This window comes from Lonchura striata, chromosome 37, assembly GCF_050655825.1.
Source record: "Lonchura striata isolate lonStrDom1 chromosome 37, ASM5065582v1, whole genome shotgun sequence".
NCBI classification, from domain to species: domain Eukaryota; kingdom Metazoa; phylum Chordata; class Aves; order Passeriformes; family Estrildidae; genus Lonchura; species Lonchura striata.
In genome coordinates, this window is record NC_140739.1 from 14,042,501 (window position 1) to 14,059,255 (window position 16,755).

At 61.7% G+C, this 16,755-nt stretch overlaps 2 protein-coding genes across 6 annotated transcripts; one reads left to right on the top strand and one right to left on the bottom strand.

The window, feature by feature from the left end:
• Window positions 1-462: 462 nt before the first annotated feature.
• On the bottom strand, window positions 463-8,574 carry ZBTB45 (zinc finger and BTB domain containing 45). 3 transcript variants are annotated; one of them, XR_014950996.1, is made up of 4 exons: window positions 7,992-8,574; window positions 5,807-7,773; window positions 2,282-3,896; window positions 463-2,169 (listed from the first exon to the last, which is right to left on the bottom strand). XR_014950996.1 is itself a non-coding variant. In XM_085565757.1 (3 exons), the coding sequence occupies exons 2-3, from the start codon at window positions 6,681-6,683 to the stop codon at window positions 2,926-2,928; spliced, it is 1,848 nt and encodes a 615-aa protein (XP_085421883.1). In that variant the 5' UTR covers window positions 6,684-7,773; window positions 7,992-8,574; the 3' UTR covers window positions 463-2,925. The 3 variants fall into 3 exon arrangements, 2 of the variants coding, with proteins under 2 accessions (XP_085421883.1, XP_085421884.1); XM_085565757.1 differs by having other exon boundaries at window positions 463-3,896; XM_085565758.1 differs by lacking the exon at window positions 7,992-8,574 and having other exon boundaries at window positions 463-3,896; window positions 5,807-7,886.
• Window positions 8,575-9,579: 1,005 nt separating this feature from the next.
• On the top strand, window positions 9,580-16,700 carry LOC110481916 (uncharacterized). Of its 3 annotated transcripts, XR_014950997.1 has the most exons (3): window positions 9,580-9,659; window positions 13,346-15,324; window positions 15,824-16,700. XR_014950997.1 is itself a non-coding variant. In XM_021550787.4 (2 exons), the coding sequence occupies exon 2, from the start codon at window positions 13,354-13,356 to the stop codon at window positions 15,037-15,039; it is 1,686 nt and encodes a 561-aa protein (XP_021406462.3). In that variant the 5' UTR covers window positions 9,580-9,659; window positions 13,346-13,353; the 3' UTR covers window positions 15,040-15,504. The 3 variants fall into 3 exon arrangements, 2 of the variants coding, with proteins under 2 accessions (XP_021406462.3, XP_085421885.1); XM_021550787.4 differs by lacking the exon at window positions 15,824-16,700 and having other exon boundaries at window positions 13,346-15,504; XM_085565759.1 differs by lacking the exons at window positions 9,580-9,659; window positions 15,824-16,700 and adding an exon at window positions 10,320-10,784 and having other exon boundaries at window positions 13,346-15,504.
• The last annotated feature ends 55 nt before the right edge of the window (window positions 16,701-16,755 follow it).

The window sequence follows — 16,755 nt, forward strand, 5'->3', positions numbered from 1 at the left end:
TGTCCCCAGTGTGTCCCCCCAGTGTCCCCACCAGTGCCCCCGAGTGCCCCCAGTGTCCCCAGTGCCCCCCAGTGTTCCCAGTGCCCCCCAGTGTCCCCCCCAAGTGCCCCCAGTGTCCCCCCAGTGTCCCCTCAGTGTCCTGTCAGTGTCCCCCCAGTGTTCCCAGTGCTCCCCAGTGCCCCCCCAGTGTCCCCTTGGTGTCCTCCCAGTGCCCCCCAGTATCCCCAGTGTCCCCCCCAGTGCCCCCAGTGCCCTCCCAAGTGTCCCCCCCAGTGCCCCCCAGTATCCCCAGTGTCCCCGTGTTCCCAATGTCCCCCCGGTGTCCCCCCAAGTGCCCCCAGTGTGTCCCCCCAGTGCTCCCCAACTATCCCCAGTGCCCCCCCGGTGTCCCCCCCGTGTCCCTCCCGTGGCCACCAGCAGCCGTGGCCCTCCCCGGTGGCCGAGCAGGGGACATGGCGCGGGTGGCATTGTCAGCTTTTAGTGACAAAAATGGCAAAAAACGGCAAAACCGGCACCGAAACGGCCGCCCGACAGCCCGGGCTGGTCACCACCCACCGGGGGACAGGAGCCACCGGGGACGGTCTGGGCAGGGACCTTCCAGCGAGCTCTCCATCGCTGCAACGCCGTGCCCGGATCAGTTCCAGAACGTTCCAGAGTCCCATCAGCTCATCACCCTGATCCAACCCTCCGAGATCCTCCATGGCTGGTCACAGTGTGGTTTATTGATCCAACCCCTGTCCCAAGCTCAGTTCCAGAACATTCTGGGGTCCCATCAGGTCATCACCCTGATCCAACCCTCCGAGCATCTCCACAGCTGGTCATGGTGTGGTTTATTGACCAACCCCCGTGCCCGGAACAGTTCCAGAACATTCCGGGGGTCCCATCAGCTCATCACCCTGATCCAACCCTCCGAGATCCTCCATGGCTGGTCACAGTGTGGTTTATTGATCCAACCCCCGTGCCTGGCTCAGTTCCAGAACATTCCGGGGGTCCCATCAGCTCATCACCCTTGTCCAGCCCTCCAAGTATCTCCATGGCTGGTCACGGCGTGGTTTATCCGTCCAATTCCTGTGCCCAGATCAGTTCCAGAACGTTCTGGGTCCCATCAGCTCAATGACACCATCACCGCATCGTCCAGCCCTCCGAGATCCTCCATGGCTGGTCACGGTGTGGTTTATTGATCCAACCCCCGTCCCCAGCTCAGTTCCAGAACGTTCTGGAAGTCCCATCAGCTCATCACCCTTGTCCAGCCCTCCAAGCACCTCCATGGCTGGTCACGGTGTCGTTTATCCGTCCAATCCCCATGCCTGGCTCAGTTCTAGAATGTTCCGGGAGTCCCATCAGGTCATCATCTTGATCCAACTCTCCGAGCATCTCCATGACTGGTCACAGTGTGGTTTATTGATCCAACCCCCGTGCCCGGCTCAGTTCCAGAACGTTCTGGGGGTCCCATCAACTCATCACCCTTGTCCAGTCCTCCGAGCATCTCCATGGCTGGTCACGGTATGGTTTATTGGTCCAATCCTCATCCCCAGCTCAGTTCTAGAATGTTCCGGGGTTCCCATCAGCTCATCACCCTTGTCCAGCCCTCCGAGCATCTCCACGGCCAGTCATGGCCTGGTCCACCCATCCAATCCCTGTCCCCAGCTCAGTTCCAGAACGTTCCGGGGGGTCCCATCAGCTCATCACCCTTGTCCAGCTCTCTGAGCATCTCCGTGGCCACTCACGGCCTGGTCCATCTGTCCAATCCCCGTGCCCAGCTCAGTTCCAGAATGTTCCAGGAGTCCCATCAGCTCATCACCCTCATCCAACCCTCTGAGATCCTCCATGGCTGGTCACAGTGTGGTTTATCCATCCAACCCCCGTGCCCGGCTCAGTTCCGGAACATTCCTGGGTCCCATCAACTCAATGACACCATCACCGCATCGTCCAGCCCTCCGAGCATCTCCACAGCTGGTCATGGTGTGGTTTATTGATCCAATCCCCATGCCTGGCTCAGTTCCAGAACGTTCTAGGAGTCCCATCAGGTCATCACCCTTGTCCAGCTCTCCGAGCATCTCCATGGCTGGTCACGGCCTGGTCCATCTGTCCAATCCCCGTGCCCAGCTCAGTTCCAGAACGTTCCAGGAGTCCCATCAGGTCATCACCCTGATCCAGCCCTCTGAGCACCTCCATGGCTGGTCACGGTGTGGTTTATCCATCCAATCCCCGTGTCCGGCTCAGTTCCAGAACGTTCTGGGGGTCCCATCAGCTCATCACCCTTGTCCAGCCCTCTGAGCACCTCCATGGCTGGTCATGGCGTGGTTTATCCGTCCAATCCTGTGCCCAGCTCAGTTCTAGAATGTTCTGGGGGGTTCCATCAGCTCATCACTGCATCGTCCAGCTCTCCGAGCATCTCCGTGGTTGCTCACGGTCTAGTCCACCTGTCCAATCCCTGACCCCATCTCAGTTCCAGAACATTCCAGGAGTCCCATCAGGTCATCATCCTGATCCAGCTCTCTGAGCACCTCCATGGCTGGTCACGGCGTGGTTTATCCATCCAATCCCTGTGCCCAGCTCAGTTCCGGAATGTTCCGGAGATCGCAGCGTGTCAATGATGTCATCACCCCACCACCAGAGCCACCAGAGCCACCCGGGCTCCGTTTGCCCTCGGCGCCGCCGCCTTGGCCACCGCCCACCTCCTCCAGGACTGCTCCGGCTGCCTCGGCACCGTCCCGGCAGGATTCGTTCCGCCATCCCCGCGCCGCTCGCGGCGTCCCCCACGTCCTTCTCCTGCCACCGGGAGCGTCCCCGCAGCTCCCGAACCCCACGGGAACACCTCGGCCGCCTCCTCCAGGCGTCACCCCGGGCGCTCCACCGGGCCCGCGGGCACCGAGGAGCCCCCGGGACCTTCCTCCAGGCCCTTCCAGGGGCAGGGACCCCTCCTCACGCCATGGGAGCGGGGCCGGCGCCCGCCACCTCCGGCCACGCGCCCAGCCCGGCCTCCGGCGGCGGCGCCAGCGGTGGCCCCGGTGGTAACCCGGGTGGTAACCCCGGTGGTAACCCCGGTGGTGGCTCTGGTGGTAACCCCGGTGGTGGCTCTGGTGGTAACCCCAATGGTGGTCCTGGTGGTGGCCCCGGTGGTGGCCCTGGTGCTAACCCTGGTGGTAACCCTGGTGGTGGCCCCGGTGGTGGCCCTGGTGCTAACCCTGGTGGCAACCCTGGTGGTGGCCCCGGTGGTGGCCCTGGTGGTGGCCCCAATGGTGGTCCCGGTGGTGGCCCTGGTGCTAACCCTGGTGGTAACCCTGGTGGTGGCCCTGGTGGTAACCCCAATGGTGGTCCCGGTGGTGGCCCCAATGGTGGCCCTGATGGTAACCCCGGTGGTGGCCCTAGTGGTGGCCCTGGTGGTGGCCCCGGTGCTAACCCCGATGGTGGCCCTGGTGGCGGTAACCCCGGTGGTGGCCCTGGTGGTGGCCCCAATGATGGCCCTGGTGCTAACCCCGGTGGTGGCCCTGGTGGCGGTAACCCCGGTGGTGGCCCTGGTGGCGGCCCCAGTGATGGCCCCGATGGAGGCCCTGGTGACGGTAACCCCAATGGTGTCCCCAACGGCGTCCCCGATGGTGGCCCCGGTGGCGGTAACCCCGGCGGCGGCCCCGGCGGCGTCCCGGCGTGGGCGGCGGCGGCGTGGCGCTCCAGGAGGGTGCGGTGGGAGAAGCCCTTGGCGCAGAGGCGGCACTGGAAGCGCTCGGGGCGGTGCGTGCGCATGTGGACGTTGAGCGAGCTCTTCTGCGTGAAGCGCTTGCCGCAGACGCCGCACTGGAAGGCGCGCACGCCCGTGTGCGTCACCATGTGCTTCAGCAGGTAGTCGCGGAGCGAGAAGGAGCGCCAGCAGACCGAGCACTGGTGGGGCTTCTGGCCTGCGGGGACGGAAACGGGACACATGGAGCCGCCGCGGGGCGGCGGGGCTGGGACTGGGCAGGGTGGGATGGTACTGGGCAGTGTGGGTTGGTACTGGGCAGGGTGGGTTGGTACTGGGCAGGGTGGGTTGGTACTGGGCAGGGAGGGATGGTACTGGGCAGGGTGGGTTGGTAAAGGTCAGTGTGGGTTGGTACTGGGCAGTGTGGGTTGGTACTGGGCAGGGTTGGTTGGTGTGGGTTGGCACTGGTCAGTGTGGGTTGGTACTGGGCAGTGTGGGTTGGTACTGGTCAGTGTGGGGCAGTGTGGGTGGTACTGGTCAGTTTGGGTTGGTACTGGGCAGCGGGGCTGGTACAGGGTAGGGTGGAATGGTACTGGTCAGTGTGGGATGGTACTGGGCAGTGTGGGATGGTACTGGGCAGCAAGGGATGGTACTGGGCAGCAAGGGATGGTACTGGGCAGGGTGGGATGGTACTGGGCAGGATGGGTTGGTGTGGGTTGGTACTGGTCAGTGTGGGTTGGTACTGGGCAGCGGGGCTGGTACTGGGCAGGGTGGGATGGTACTGGGCAGGGTTGGTTGGCACTGGTCAGTGTTGGTTGGTGTGGGTTGGCACTGGTCAGTGTGGGTTGGCACTGGTCAGTGTTGGTTGGTGTGGGTTGGCACTGGTCAGTGTGGGTTGGCACTGGTCAGTGTTGGTTGGTGTGGGTTGGTACTGGTCACTGTGGGTTGGTACTGGTCAGTGTGGGTTGGCACTGGTCACTGTGGGTTGGTACTGGGCAGGGTGGGTTGGTAAAGGTCAGTGTGGGTTGGTACTGGTCAGTGTGGGTCGGTACTGGGCAGGGTGGGTTGGTAAAGGTCAGTGTGGGTCAGTACTGGTCAGTGTGGGTCGGTACTGGGCAGGGTGGGTTGGTAAAGGTCAGTGTGGGTTGGTACTGGGCAGTGTGGGTTGGTGTGGGTTGGTACTGGTCATTGTGGGTTGGTACTGGGCAGGGTGGGATGGTACTGGGCAGTGTGGGGTGGTAAAGGTCAGTGTGGGTCAATATGGGTCAAAATGGGTCAGTGTGGGTGAACACGGGCCAACATGGGTCAGTGTGGGTGAACACGGGCCAACATGGGTCGATGTGGGTCAACACGGACTGGAACAGGCCAGCAGGGTCAGTGTAGATCACCATGGGTCAGCACAGGTCAGCATCGGCCAGTGTGGGTCAACGTGTGCCAAGATGGACCGGCACAGGTCAACGCTGACCCAGGTGGGCCAACAGGGATCAATAGAGGCCAACGGGGATCAATAATGGCGAACACGGATCAATAGAGGCCAACAGGGATCAATAATGGCGAACACAGATCAATAGAGGCCAACAGGGATCAACAATGGCCAACAGGGATCAATAGTGTCACCTCGGTACCCAGCCGCGTCCCCGCAGTACCCAGGTGTGTCACCACGGTACCTAGCCGTGTCCCCGCGGTGCCCAGGTGTGTCCCTGCGCTACCCGGCCGTGTCCCTGTGGTATCCGGGTGTGTCACCACGGCTTCCAGGTGTGTCCCTGCGGTGCCCAGGTGTGTCACCACGGTACCCAGCCGTGTCCCCGTGGTGCCCAGGTGTGTCCCCACGGCTCCCAGGTGTGTCCCCGTGGTTCTCAGCCGTGTCACCACGGTTCCCAGGTGTGTCCCTGCGGTGCCCAGGTGTGTCCCTGCGGTGCCCAGGTGTGTCCCCACGGTGCCCAGGTGTGTCCCTGCGGTACCCGGCCGTGTCCCTGTGGTACCCGGGTGTGTCACCATGGCTCCCAGGTGTGTCCCTGCGGTGCCCAGGTGTGTCCCCGCGGTGCCCAGGTGTGTCCCCGTGGTTCCCAGCCGTGTCACCACGGTACCCAGCCGTGTCCCCGTGGTGCCCGGCCGCGTCGCTGCGCTCACCTGAGTGGATGAACATGTGCTTGGTGTAGTTCTTGCGGGAGCTGAAGCTCTTGTGGCAGTGCCCGCACTGGTGCGGCGCCTGGGCCGGGCGCGGTGGCGGCGGCGGCGCCGGGGCGGCCGCGGCTTCGGTGCCTCCATCATCCCGAACCCCCTCGCGGGGCGGCGGCGGCGGCGGGGGGACCCCGAACCCCAACCCGAACCCGCCCGGCGCCTCCGGGCCGCGCTCGGCATCACCGGGCCAGGGCGGCAGGAAAGCGCCGGGGAAAACCTCGGCGGCACCGAAAATCTCCGGGCCGGGCAACGGCGGGACAACGCCTTCCTGGGGTTCACCTTCATCCTCTCCCTCCTCCTCCTCCTCCTCATCCTCCTGCTGCTCCTCGTGCCCCGGCGGGCGCGGGCGCGGCTCCGCGGGCGCCCGGCGCAGCGGCTGCCGCTGCTTGCGGCCGTGCCCGCCGGCCGCCGGCCCGTCCGGTGCCGGTGCCGGTGCCGGTGTCGCGGAGGGTCCGCGGCCCCGCGCGAGGATCTGCGCGCACTCGCCGATGACCGGCTCGATCTGCAGCACCGAGGCGGCCGTCAGCATGGGCAGCGCCTCGGAGCGCGCCACGGCCAGGCGGCCGCTGTAGAGGAACTCGAGCAGGCGGCGCACGGCGGGCGCGGGCGCCACGGGCGGCACCTCGATGGCGGCGTGGCCCAGGCGCAGCTTGTCGCGGAAGAAGGCGCTGCCCGCGGCCAGCACGCAGCGGTGGGCGCGCAGCGAGGCGCCGCGGGTGCGCACCGTCACGTCGCAGAAGTGGCCGGCGGCGCGCTGCCCGCGCAGCGCCTCCAGCAGCGAGCGGCCGAAGCTGCGCAGGCGGATGTGGTGCACGGCCTCGGGCATGGCCCACGGACACGGACACGGACACGGGGGGACAGGAGGGGACAGGGGACACGGACACGGACACGGACACGGACACGGACACGGACACGGACACAGGCGGCACAGGGGGGACAGGGGACACGGACACAGTTACGGACACGGACACAGACACGGACACGGGGACACGGACACGGACACAAAGGGGACAGGGGGAACAGGGGACACGGACACGGACACGGACACGGGGGGACAGGAGGGGACAGGGGACACAGGATACAGGACACGGGGGACACGAGGGGACACGAGGGGACACGAGGGGACAGGGGACACGGACACAGGGGGACAGGGGACAGGGGGGACAGGGGACACGGACACGGGGGGACAGGGGACACGGGGGACAGAGGGGACACAGGGACACGGGATATGGGGACACGGGGGGACAGTGGGGACACAGGTCACAGAAGGGACTGGAGGGACACCGGGACACAGGGGACACGGGAGTTAGTGGGGGACACCGGGACACGGGGACACGGGGAGAAGGGGACACGAGGACACGGGGACACGGGGACAATGGGGACAGTGGTCACGGGGACAGTGAGACACGGGGACACCGGGACACGGGGACAGTGGGATAATGGGGACAATGGGGACACGGGGACAATGGGGACACGGGGACAGTGGGATAACGGGGACAGTGGGATAACGGGGACACGGGGACAATGGGACACGGGGACAATGGGACACGGGGACAGTGGGACACGGGGACAATGGGGACACGGGGACAGTGGGGACACGGGGACAGTGGGACACGGGGACAGTGGGATAACGGGGACACGGGGACAATGGGACACGGGGACAGTGGGACACGGGGACAATGGGACAATGGGACAATGGGGACACGGGGACAGTGGGACACGGGGACAATGGGACAATGGGGACACGGGGACAGTGGGACACGGGGACAATGGGGACACGGGGACAGTGGAATAACGGGGACACAGGGACAATGGGGACAGTGAGACACGGGGACAATGGGACAATGGGACAATGGGGACAATGGGGACCCGGGCCCGGCGGGGGGACACGGCGCCAGCCGCGAGCCTGGCGACACCTGGGGACAGACGGGGACGACGTCAGCGGGGCAGGGGAGCGCCGCGTGACGTCACGGGGCCCGCCGCGTGACGTCACGCCGCGGGTCGGCGGCCGCCATGTCCCCGAGCCCGGCCCCGCCCCTCCCCCCCCCCGGACCCACCGGGACCCCCCGGCCCGGCCCTGCCCCTCCCCCCCCCCAAAAAAACCAACCCGGGACCCCCGCGCCCCTCCCCCAACCTCGCTGCGCTGCCGCCGCCGCCGCGCGGTGACGTCACTTCCGCCGCCCGGCCGGAAGCGGGGCCGGAGCGCGGGGGGAGCGCCCCCTGGCGGCCGGAGGGAGCCGAAAACCCCAAAACACCCCAAAAACACCCCAAAAACCCCAAAAACACCCCAAAAACACGTCAAAAACAGCACAAGGACCCCAAAAACAGCACAGAGACCCCAAAAACAGCACAGGGACCCCAAAAACCCCCCAAACCCCCCAAAAACTGCACAAACCCCCCCAAAACACACCAAAAACAGCACAGGGACCCCAAAAACAGCACAAAACATCCCAAAACATCCCAAAAACAGCACAGAGACCCCAAAAACACCAAAAACACCCCAAAAACAGCACAGCGACCCCAAAAACTCCAAAAACACCCCAAAAACTGCACAACTCCCCCCCAAAACACCCCCAAAACACCCCAAAAACAGCACGGGGACCCCAAAAACAACAAAAAAACCCCAAAACCACCCCAAAGACAGCACAGAGACCCCAAAAACCCCCAAAAACACCCCAAAAATCCACAGGGACCCCAAAAACAGCACAGGGACCCCAAAATCCCCAAATCCATCTTTTAATTCAATCTTGGATTTTTCAGGAGAAATCCCCGATTTTGGGGTTCAAATCCCGATTTTGGGGTTCAAATCCCGATTTTTAGGGTTCGATCCCCGATTTTTGGGGTTCAATCACCGATTTTGGGGTGAAATCCCCAATTTTCGGGGTTCAATCCCTGATTTTGGGGTGAAATCCCCCATTTTTGGGAGCAATTCCCAATTTTTCTACGAAATCCACGATTTTTGCATTAAATTCCCGATATTTGGGTTCAATCCCCGGTTTTGGGGTTCAATCCCCGATTTTCGGGGTTGAATCCCCAATTTTTGGGGTGAAATCCCCGATGTTGAGGCTCAAACCTCGATTTTGGCCTAAAATTCCCGATTTTTGGGGTTCAATCCCGGATTTTATGGGTTCAATCCTCATTTTTGGGGTTAAATCTCCAATTTTGGGGTTCAATCCCCAATTTTCGGGATTCAATCCCAAATTTTTGTGTGCAAGCCCCGATTTTTGGGAGAAAATTCCCAATTTTCGGGGTTCAATTCCCAATTTCTGGGGTTCAATCCCAAATGTTTTGGGGAGAAGCTCCCAATTTTGGGGGAAAATCCCCAATTTTTGGGTTAAATTCCCGGTTTTTGGGGTTCAATGATCAGTTTATGGCATTTAACCCTGGATTTTCGGGTTCAGTCTTGGATTTTCGGGGTTCAATTCCCAATTTTTTGGGTTCAATTCCCGATTTTTGGGGTTCAATTCCCGATTTTTTGGGTTCAATCCTCAACTTTTTGGGGTTCAATCCCCGATTTTCGGGGTTCAATCCCCGATTTCGGTGTGAGATCCCCGATTTTTGGCGGGAAATCCGCGATTTTGGGATCCCTTTGTCCCTCAAATTCCCCTTTAAATTCCCCCAAATCCCCTCCCAGTTTATCCCAGTTTATCCCAGTTTATCCCAGTCCATCCCAGTCCATCCCAGTCCATCCCAGTTTATCCCAGTTTGTCCCGGTCCCTCCCGTTCCCGCCCTGGCCCCGCCCCTTCCCGCGGTGACGTCATCGCGCGCGAGCGCGGCCGGAAGCGGCTCCGGGGGCGGCGGGTGAGGAACGGGATGGACTGGGATGGACTGGGACAAACTGGGACAAACTGGGATGGACTGGGATGGACTGGGATAAACTGGGATGGACTGGGATAAACTGGGATGGACTGGGACAAACTGGGATGGACTGGGATGGACTGGGATGGACTGGGATGGACCGGGACAAACTGGGATGGACTGGGATGGACTGGGATGGACTGGGATGGACTGGGATGGACCGGGACAAACTGGGATGGACTGGGATGGACTGGGACAAACTGGGATGGACTGGGATGGACTGGGATGGACTGGGATGGACCGGGACAAACTGGGATGGACTGGGATGGACTGGGATGGACTGGGACAAACTGGGATGGACTGGGATGGACCGGGACAAACTGGGATGGACTGGGATGGACTGGGATGGACCGGGACAAACTGGGATAAACTGGGATGGACCGGGATGGACTGGGACAAACTGGGATGGACTGGGATGGACTGGAACAAACTGGGATAAACTGGGATAAACTGGGATGGACTGGGACAGACTGGGATAAACTGGGATGGACTGGGATGGACTGGGATAAACTGGGATGGACTGGGACAGACTGGGATAAACTGGGATTGACTGGGATGGACTGGGACAGACTGGGATGGACTGGGATGGACTGGAACAAACTGGGATAAACTGGGATAAACTGGGATGGACTGGGACAGACTGGGATAAACTGGGATGGACTGGGACAGACTGGGATAAACTGGGATGGACTGGGACAAACTGGGATAAACTGGGATGGACTGGGACAAACTGGGATGGACTGGGATGGACTGGGATGGACCGGGACAAACTGGGATAAACTGGGATGGACTGGGAGGGACTGGGATAAACTGGGAGGGACTGGGATGGACTGGGATAAACTGGGAGGGACTGGGATAAACTGGGATGGACTGGGACAAACTGGGATGGACTGGGATTGACTGGGATGGACTGGGATAAACTGGGACAAACTGGGATGGACTGGGATAAACTGGGATGGACTGGGACAAACTGGGATGGACTGGGATAAACTGGGATAGACTGGGATTGACTGGGAGGGACTGGGATCCCAAATCCTGAACTTTGAGGAAAAATCCTAAATTTTGGGGGTCCGAGTTCTTAAATTTTTTTTTTGGGGGGGGGGGGGGGGGTTTCCAAATCCCGAATTTTTGTCCCAAATCCTGAATTTTGGGGGTCCCAAATCCCAAATCTTGGAGATCCGGAATTCCAAATTTTGGTGATCCAAAAGCTGAATTTTGGGAGATCTCAAATCCCAAATTTTGGGGGTCCCAAATTCTGGATTTTGGCGTTCCCAAATCCCAAATTTTTGGGATCCCAAATTTTGGGGATCCCAAATCCCAAATTTTGGAGTTCCCAAATCCCAAAGTTTTTGGGGTCCCAAATCCCGAATTTTCGGAGATCCCAAATTTTGGGGATCCAAAATTCTGAATTTTGGGGTTCAAAATCTCGAATTTTTGGGATCCCAAATCCCAAATTTTGGAATCTCAAATCCCGAATTTTGGAGTTCCCAAATCCCGAATTTTGGAGTCTCAAATACCCAATTTTGGGGATCCCAAATCCCGAATTTTGGGAGATCCCAAATCCCGAATTTTGGGGATCCCAAATTCCCTCTCAGGGAATTCCCAAATCCCAAATTCCACCCCGGGTAATCCCAAATCCCAAATTTTGGGGCCTCCTTGGAGCCATCAGAATTCTGGTGTTCCACTCCCAGATTTTGGGATTTTGGGGCCTTTTCAGTGGCACCAGAATTCCCAAAATTCCAATCCTGGATTTTGGGATCCCCAATCCTGGATTTTGGGATCGAAATCCCCAGAATTCTGGTCCCAAATTTTGGGATTTTGGGCCTCCATGGTGCTGGAATTCCCAAAATTCCAATTCTGGATTTTGGGATTTGGGGCGTCCTCAGTGGCACCAGAATTCCCAAAATTCCAGTCCCGCGTTTTGGGATTTTGGGGCTCCTCGGAGCCGTTGGAATTCCCCAAATTTCGCTCCCAGATTTTGGGATCCCGGAATTTTGGGATCCCGGATGATTTTTGGGATTTTTGAACTGCTCCAATTCTCTGGAATTCCCAAATTTTTTTGGTCGTTCCCAGGATTGTTCGGATCCCCCGACTCCGCCCGGGGGGCCCTCGAGGGGATCCCAAAATTCCTCTCAGGGAATTCCCGAGGGGATCCCCAAATCTGGGGGGGTGGGATCCCCAAATCCATCCCTGGGAATTCCCGAGGGGATCCCAAATTCCCGAAGGAATCCCCGAATTCGACTCAAAATATCCCCAAATCCCACCCAGGGAATTCCCGAGGGATCCCAAATTCGGCTCATGGGATTTCCCAAGGGAGTTCCCAGTTCCTCACCTGTCCCACCTGTCCCACCTGTCCCTCACCTGTCCCTCACCTGTCCCACCTGTCCCTCACCTGTCCCACCTGACCCTCACCTGTCCCTCACCTGTCCCACCTGTCCCTCACCTGTCCCACCTGACCCTCACCTGTCCCTCACCTGTCCCACCTGTCCCTCACCTGTCCCACCTGACCCTCACCTGTCCCTCACCTGTCCCACCTGTCCCTCACCTGTCCCACCTGTCCCTCACCTGTCCCACCTGACCCTCACCTGTCCCTCACCTGTCCCACCTGTCCCTCACCTGTCCCTCACCTGTCCCACCTGTCCCTCACCTGTCCCACCTGTCCCTCACCTGTCCCTCACCTGTCCCACCTGTCCCTCACCTGTCCCACCTGTCCCTCACCTGTCCCTCACCTGTCCCACCTGTCCCTCACCTGTCCCACCTGTCCCTCACCTGTCCCTCACCTGTCCCTCACCTGTCCCACCTGTCCCTCACCTGTCCCACCTGTCCCTCACCTGTCCCACCTGTCCCTCACCTGTCCCTCACCTGTCCCTCACCTGTCCCACCTGTCCCTCACCTGTCCCTCACCTGTCCCACCTGTCCCTCACCTGTCCCACCTGTCCCTCACCTGTCCCTCACCTGTCCCTCACCTGTCCCACCTGTCCCTCACCTGTCCCTCACCTGTCCCTCACCTGTCCCACCTGTCCCTCACCTGTCCCACCTGTCCCTCACCTGTCCCTCACCTGTCCCACCTGTCCCTCACCTGTCCCACCTGTCCCTCACCTGTCCCTCACCTGTCCCTCACCTGTCCCACCTGTCCCTCACCTGTCCCTCACCTGTCCCTCACCTGTCCCACCTGTCCCTCACCTGTCCCACCTGTCCCTCACCTGTCCCTCACCTGTCCCTCACCTGTCCCACCTGTCCCTCACCTGTCCCTCACCTGTCCCACCTGTCCCTCACCTGTCCCACCTGTCCCTCACCTGTCCCTCACCTGTCCCACCTGTCCCTCACCTGTCCCTCACCTGTCCCTCACCTGTCCCTCACCTGTCCCTCACCTGTCCCACCTGTCCCTCACCTGTCCCACCTGTCCCTCACCTGTCCCTCACCTGTCCCACCTGTCCCTCACCTGTCCCACCTGTCCCTCACCTGTCCCACCTGTCCCTCACCTGTCCCTCACCTGTCCCTCACCTGTCCCTCACCTGTCCCTCACCTGTCCCACCTGTCCCTCACCTGTCCCTCACCTGTCCCACCTGTCCCTCACCTGTCCCACCTGTCCCTCACCTGTCCCACCTGTCCCATTCCAACTTTTCCAGGTGTGGCCATGGAGGGGCTGCGGGGCCGGCTGATCCCTCACCTGTCCGAGGAGGAGGAGGAGCAGCCAGGTGAGGAAGGAACAGGTGAAGAAGCAGGCGAGGAGGAAGACCCAGGTGATGGTGAAGACCCAGGTGATGATGAAGATCTAGGTGATGAAGACCAAGGTGATGGTGAAGACCCAAGTGATGAAGATGCAGGTGAGGAGGACCCAGATGATGAAGACGCAGGTGATGATGAAGACCTAGGTGATGAAGACGCAGGTGAGGAGGGCCCAAGTGATGATGAAGATCCAGGTGAGGAGGATCCAGGTGATGATGAAGACCCAGGTGATGAAGATCCAGGTGAGGAGGATCCAGGTGATGGTGAAGATCCAGGTGATGAAGACGCAGGTGATGATGAAGATCAAGATGATGAAGACGCAGGTGAGGGCCCAGCCACCGCCGCCTCGGGCCCCGAGGCAGGTGCGCCCATCCAGGTGCGCCGCTCCCCGGCCGACCCCTCCCAGCGGCGCCGGCCCCACCCTCACCTGCGCCCACGGGTGCCCCCAGGTGCGCCCGCCTCACCTGAGCCGGGCGCCTTCGTGCAGCTCATCGACGAGCGCGGCGTCTACTCCACCGCCAAGCTGGTGCTGGGCGGGCGCTCAGGTGAGGAGGACGAGGAACGGCGCCAAGGCGCACCTGGGCAGGAGGAGGAGGAGGAGGAGGAGGAGGAGGAGGAGGAGGGCCCGTCTCACCTGGAGATCCGCCAGGTGATCGTGGCCGAGAAGCCCTTCCAGTGCCCCGTGTGCCACAAGGGCTTCAAGCGTACCTGGGAGCTGCTGAGCCACCAGGTGGTGCACACGGAGGCGCGGCCCTTCGCCTGCCAGGTGTGCCGCGCCACCTTCAAGCGCCACTCGGACTTCAAGAGCCACGGGCTGGTGCACAGCGAGGAGCGGCCGCACGGCTGCGAGCTCTGCGGCAAGCGCTTCAAGCGCTCCTCCAACCTGCAGGAGCACCGCCGCATCCACAGCGGCGAGCGCCCCTTCGCCTGCGCCGGCTGCGCCAAAGCCTTCAAGACGCCCTACGAGCGGCGCCGCCACGCCCTGACCCACCTGGCGGCCGAGGAGCCCTTCAGGTGCGGCGAGTGCGGCAAGGACTTCCCGGCGGCGGCGGCGCTGCTGCTGCACCGGCGGCGCGGCTGCCGGGAGGAGCGGCACGCCTGCGGCGTCTGCGGGAAGCGCTTCGCCTACGGCCACTCGCTGAAGGTGCACGAGCGCGTGCACACGGGCGACCGCCCCTTCCGCTGCGCGCTCTGCGGCAAGGCCTTCAAGCAGAGCAACGCGCTGGCCTCGCACGAGCGCGTGCACACGGGCGAGCGGCCCTTCGCCTGCCGCACCTGCGGCAAGGCCTTCAAGCAGTCCTCCTACCTGGCCGTCCACCGGCGGGCGCACACGGGCGAGCGGCCCTACGGCTGCGAGGCGTGCGGCAAGGCATTCGCCCGGCCCTCGCTGCTGCTGCAGCACCGCCGCGTGCACAGCGCGGCGCGGCCGCACCGCTGCGCCCACTGCCACAAGCTCTTCAAGGACCTGGCCTACCTGGCCGTGCACGAGAAGGTGCACACGGGCGAGACGCCCTACAAGTGCGGCGTGTGCGCCAAGGGCTTCGCGCACCCCTCCAACCTGCTGCAGCACCAGCGCGTGCACCGGCGCACCTGAGCCGCAGGTGAGGGGGCGGCTCCGGCAGGTGAGAGCCCCAGAAACCTTCTAGGGAACCCGGGAAGGTGCAGCAGCAACACCTGGACTGTGACACCGGAGTCTCAGGTGAAGGGACTCTGTACGTGTGAGCCCAGACAGGTGTGGACCCCAAAAATGGAGTTTGGACCCCAAAAAGGTGCAGCAGCAACACCTGGACTGCGACACCTGAGCTGCAGGTGAGAGGACTCGGTACCTGTGAGCCTGGACAGGTGTGGACCCCAAAAATCTTCAGTAGAACCCAAAAAGGTGCAGCAGCAACACCTGGACTGTGACACCTGAGCCGCAGGAGAAGGGACTCCAAGACTTCACACCTGGACAGGTGTGGGCTCCAAACCTACAGCAGGAACACCTGGACAGTGACACCTGAACTGCATGGATGAACCCCAGGTGAAGGAACCCCAGAACCGCACACCTGGGCAGGTGAGGCCGCACCGCTGCGCCCACTGCCACAAGCTCTTCAAGGACCTGGCCTACCTGGCCGTGCACGAGAAGGTGCACACGGGCGAGACGCCCTACAAGTGCGGCGTGTGCGCCAAGGGCTTCGCGCACCCCTCCAACCTGCTGCAGCACCAGCGCGTGCACCGACGCACCTGAGCCGCAGGTGAGGGGGCGGCTCCGGCAGGTGAGAGCCCCAGAAACCTTCTAGGGAACCTGGGAAGGGGCAACACCTGAGCTGCAGGTGAGGGGACTTGGTGACTGTGAGCCTGGACAGGTGAGAGCCCCAGAAACCTTCTATGGACCCCAGAAAGGTGCAGCAGCAACACCTGGACTGCATCACCTGAGCCTCAGGTGATGGAACCCCAGATCTGTGACCATGCACAGGTGTGAACCCCAAAAATCTTCTGTGGAACCCAAAAAGGTGCAGCAGCAACACCTGGACTGTGACACCTGAGCCGCAGGTGAAAGGACTCGGTACCTGTGAGCCCAGACAGGTGTGGACCCCAAAAATGGAGTTTGGACCCCAAAAAGGTGCAGCAGCAACACCTGGACAGTGACACCTGAGCCTCAGGTGAAAGGACTCCAAGACTTCACACCTGGACAGGTGTGGGCTCCAAACCTGCAGCAGGAACACCTGGACAGTGACACCTGAACTGCATGGATGAGCCCCAGGTGAGGGAACCCCAGAACCGCACACCTGGGCAGGTGAGGCCGCACCGCTGCGCCCACTGCCACAAGCTCTTCAAGGACCTGGCCTACCTGGCCGTGCACGAGAAGGTGCACACGGGCGAGACGCCCTACAAGTGCGGCGTGTGCGCCAAGGGCTTCGCGCACCCCTCCAACCTGCTGCAGCACCAGCGCGTGCACCGACGCACCTGAGCCGCAGGTGAGGGGGCGGCTCCGGCAGGTGAGAGCCCCAGAAACCTTCTAGGGAACCTGGGAAGGGGCAACACCTGAGCTGCAGGTGAAGGGACTCGGTGACTGTGAGCCTGGACAGGTGAGAGCCCCAGAAACCTTCTATGGAACACGGGAAGGTGCAGCAGCAACACCTGGACTGTGACACCTGAGCCCCAGGTGATGGAACCCCAGATCTGTGACCATGCACAGGTGTGAGCCCCAAAAATCTTCTGTGGAACCCAAAAAGGTGCAGCAGCAACACCTGGACTGTGACACCGGAGTCTCAGGTGAAGGGACTCTGTACGTGTGAGCCCAGACAGGTGTGGACCCCAAAAATGGAGT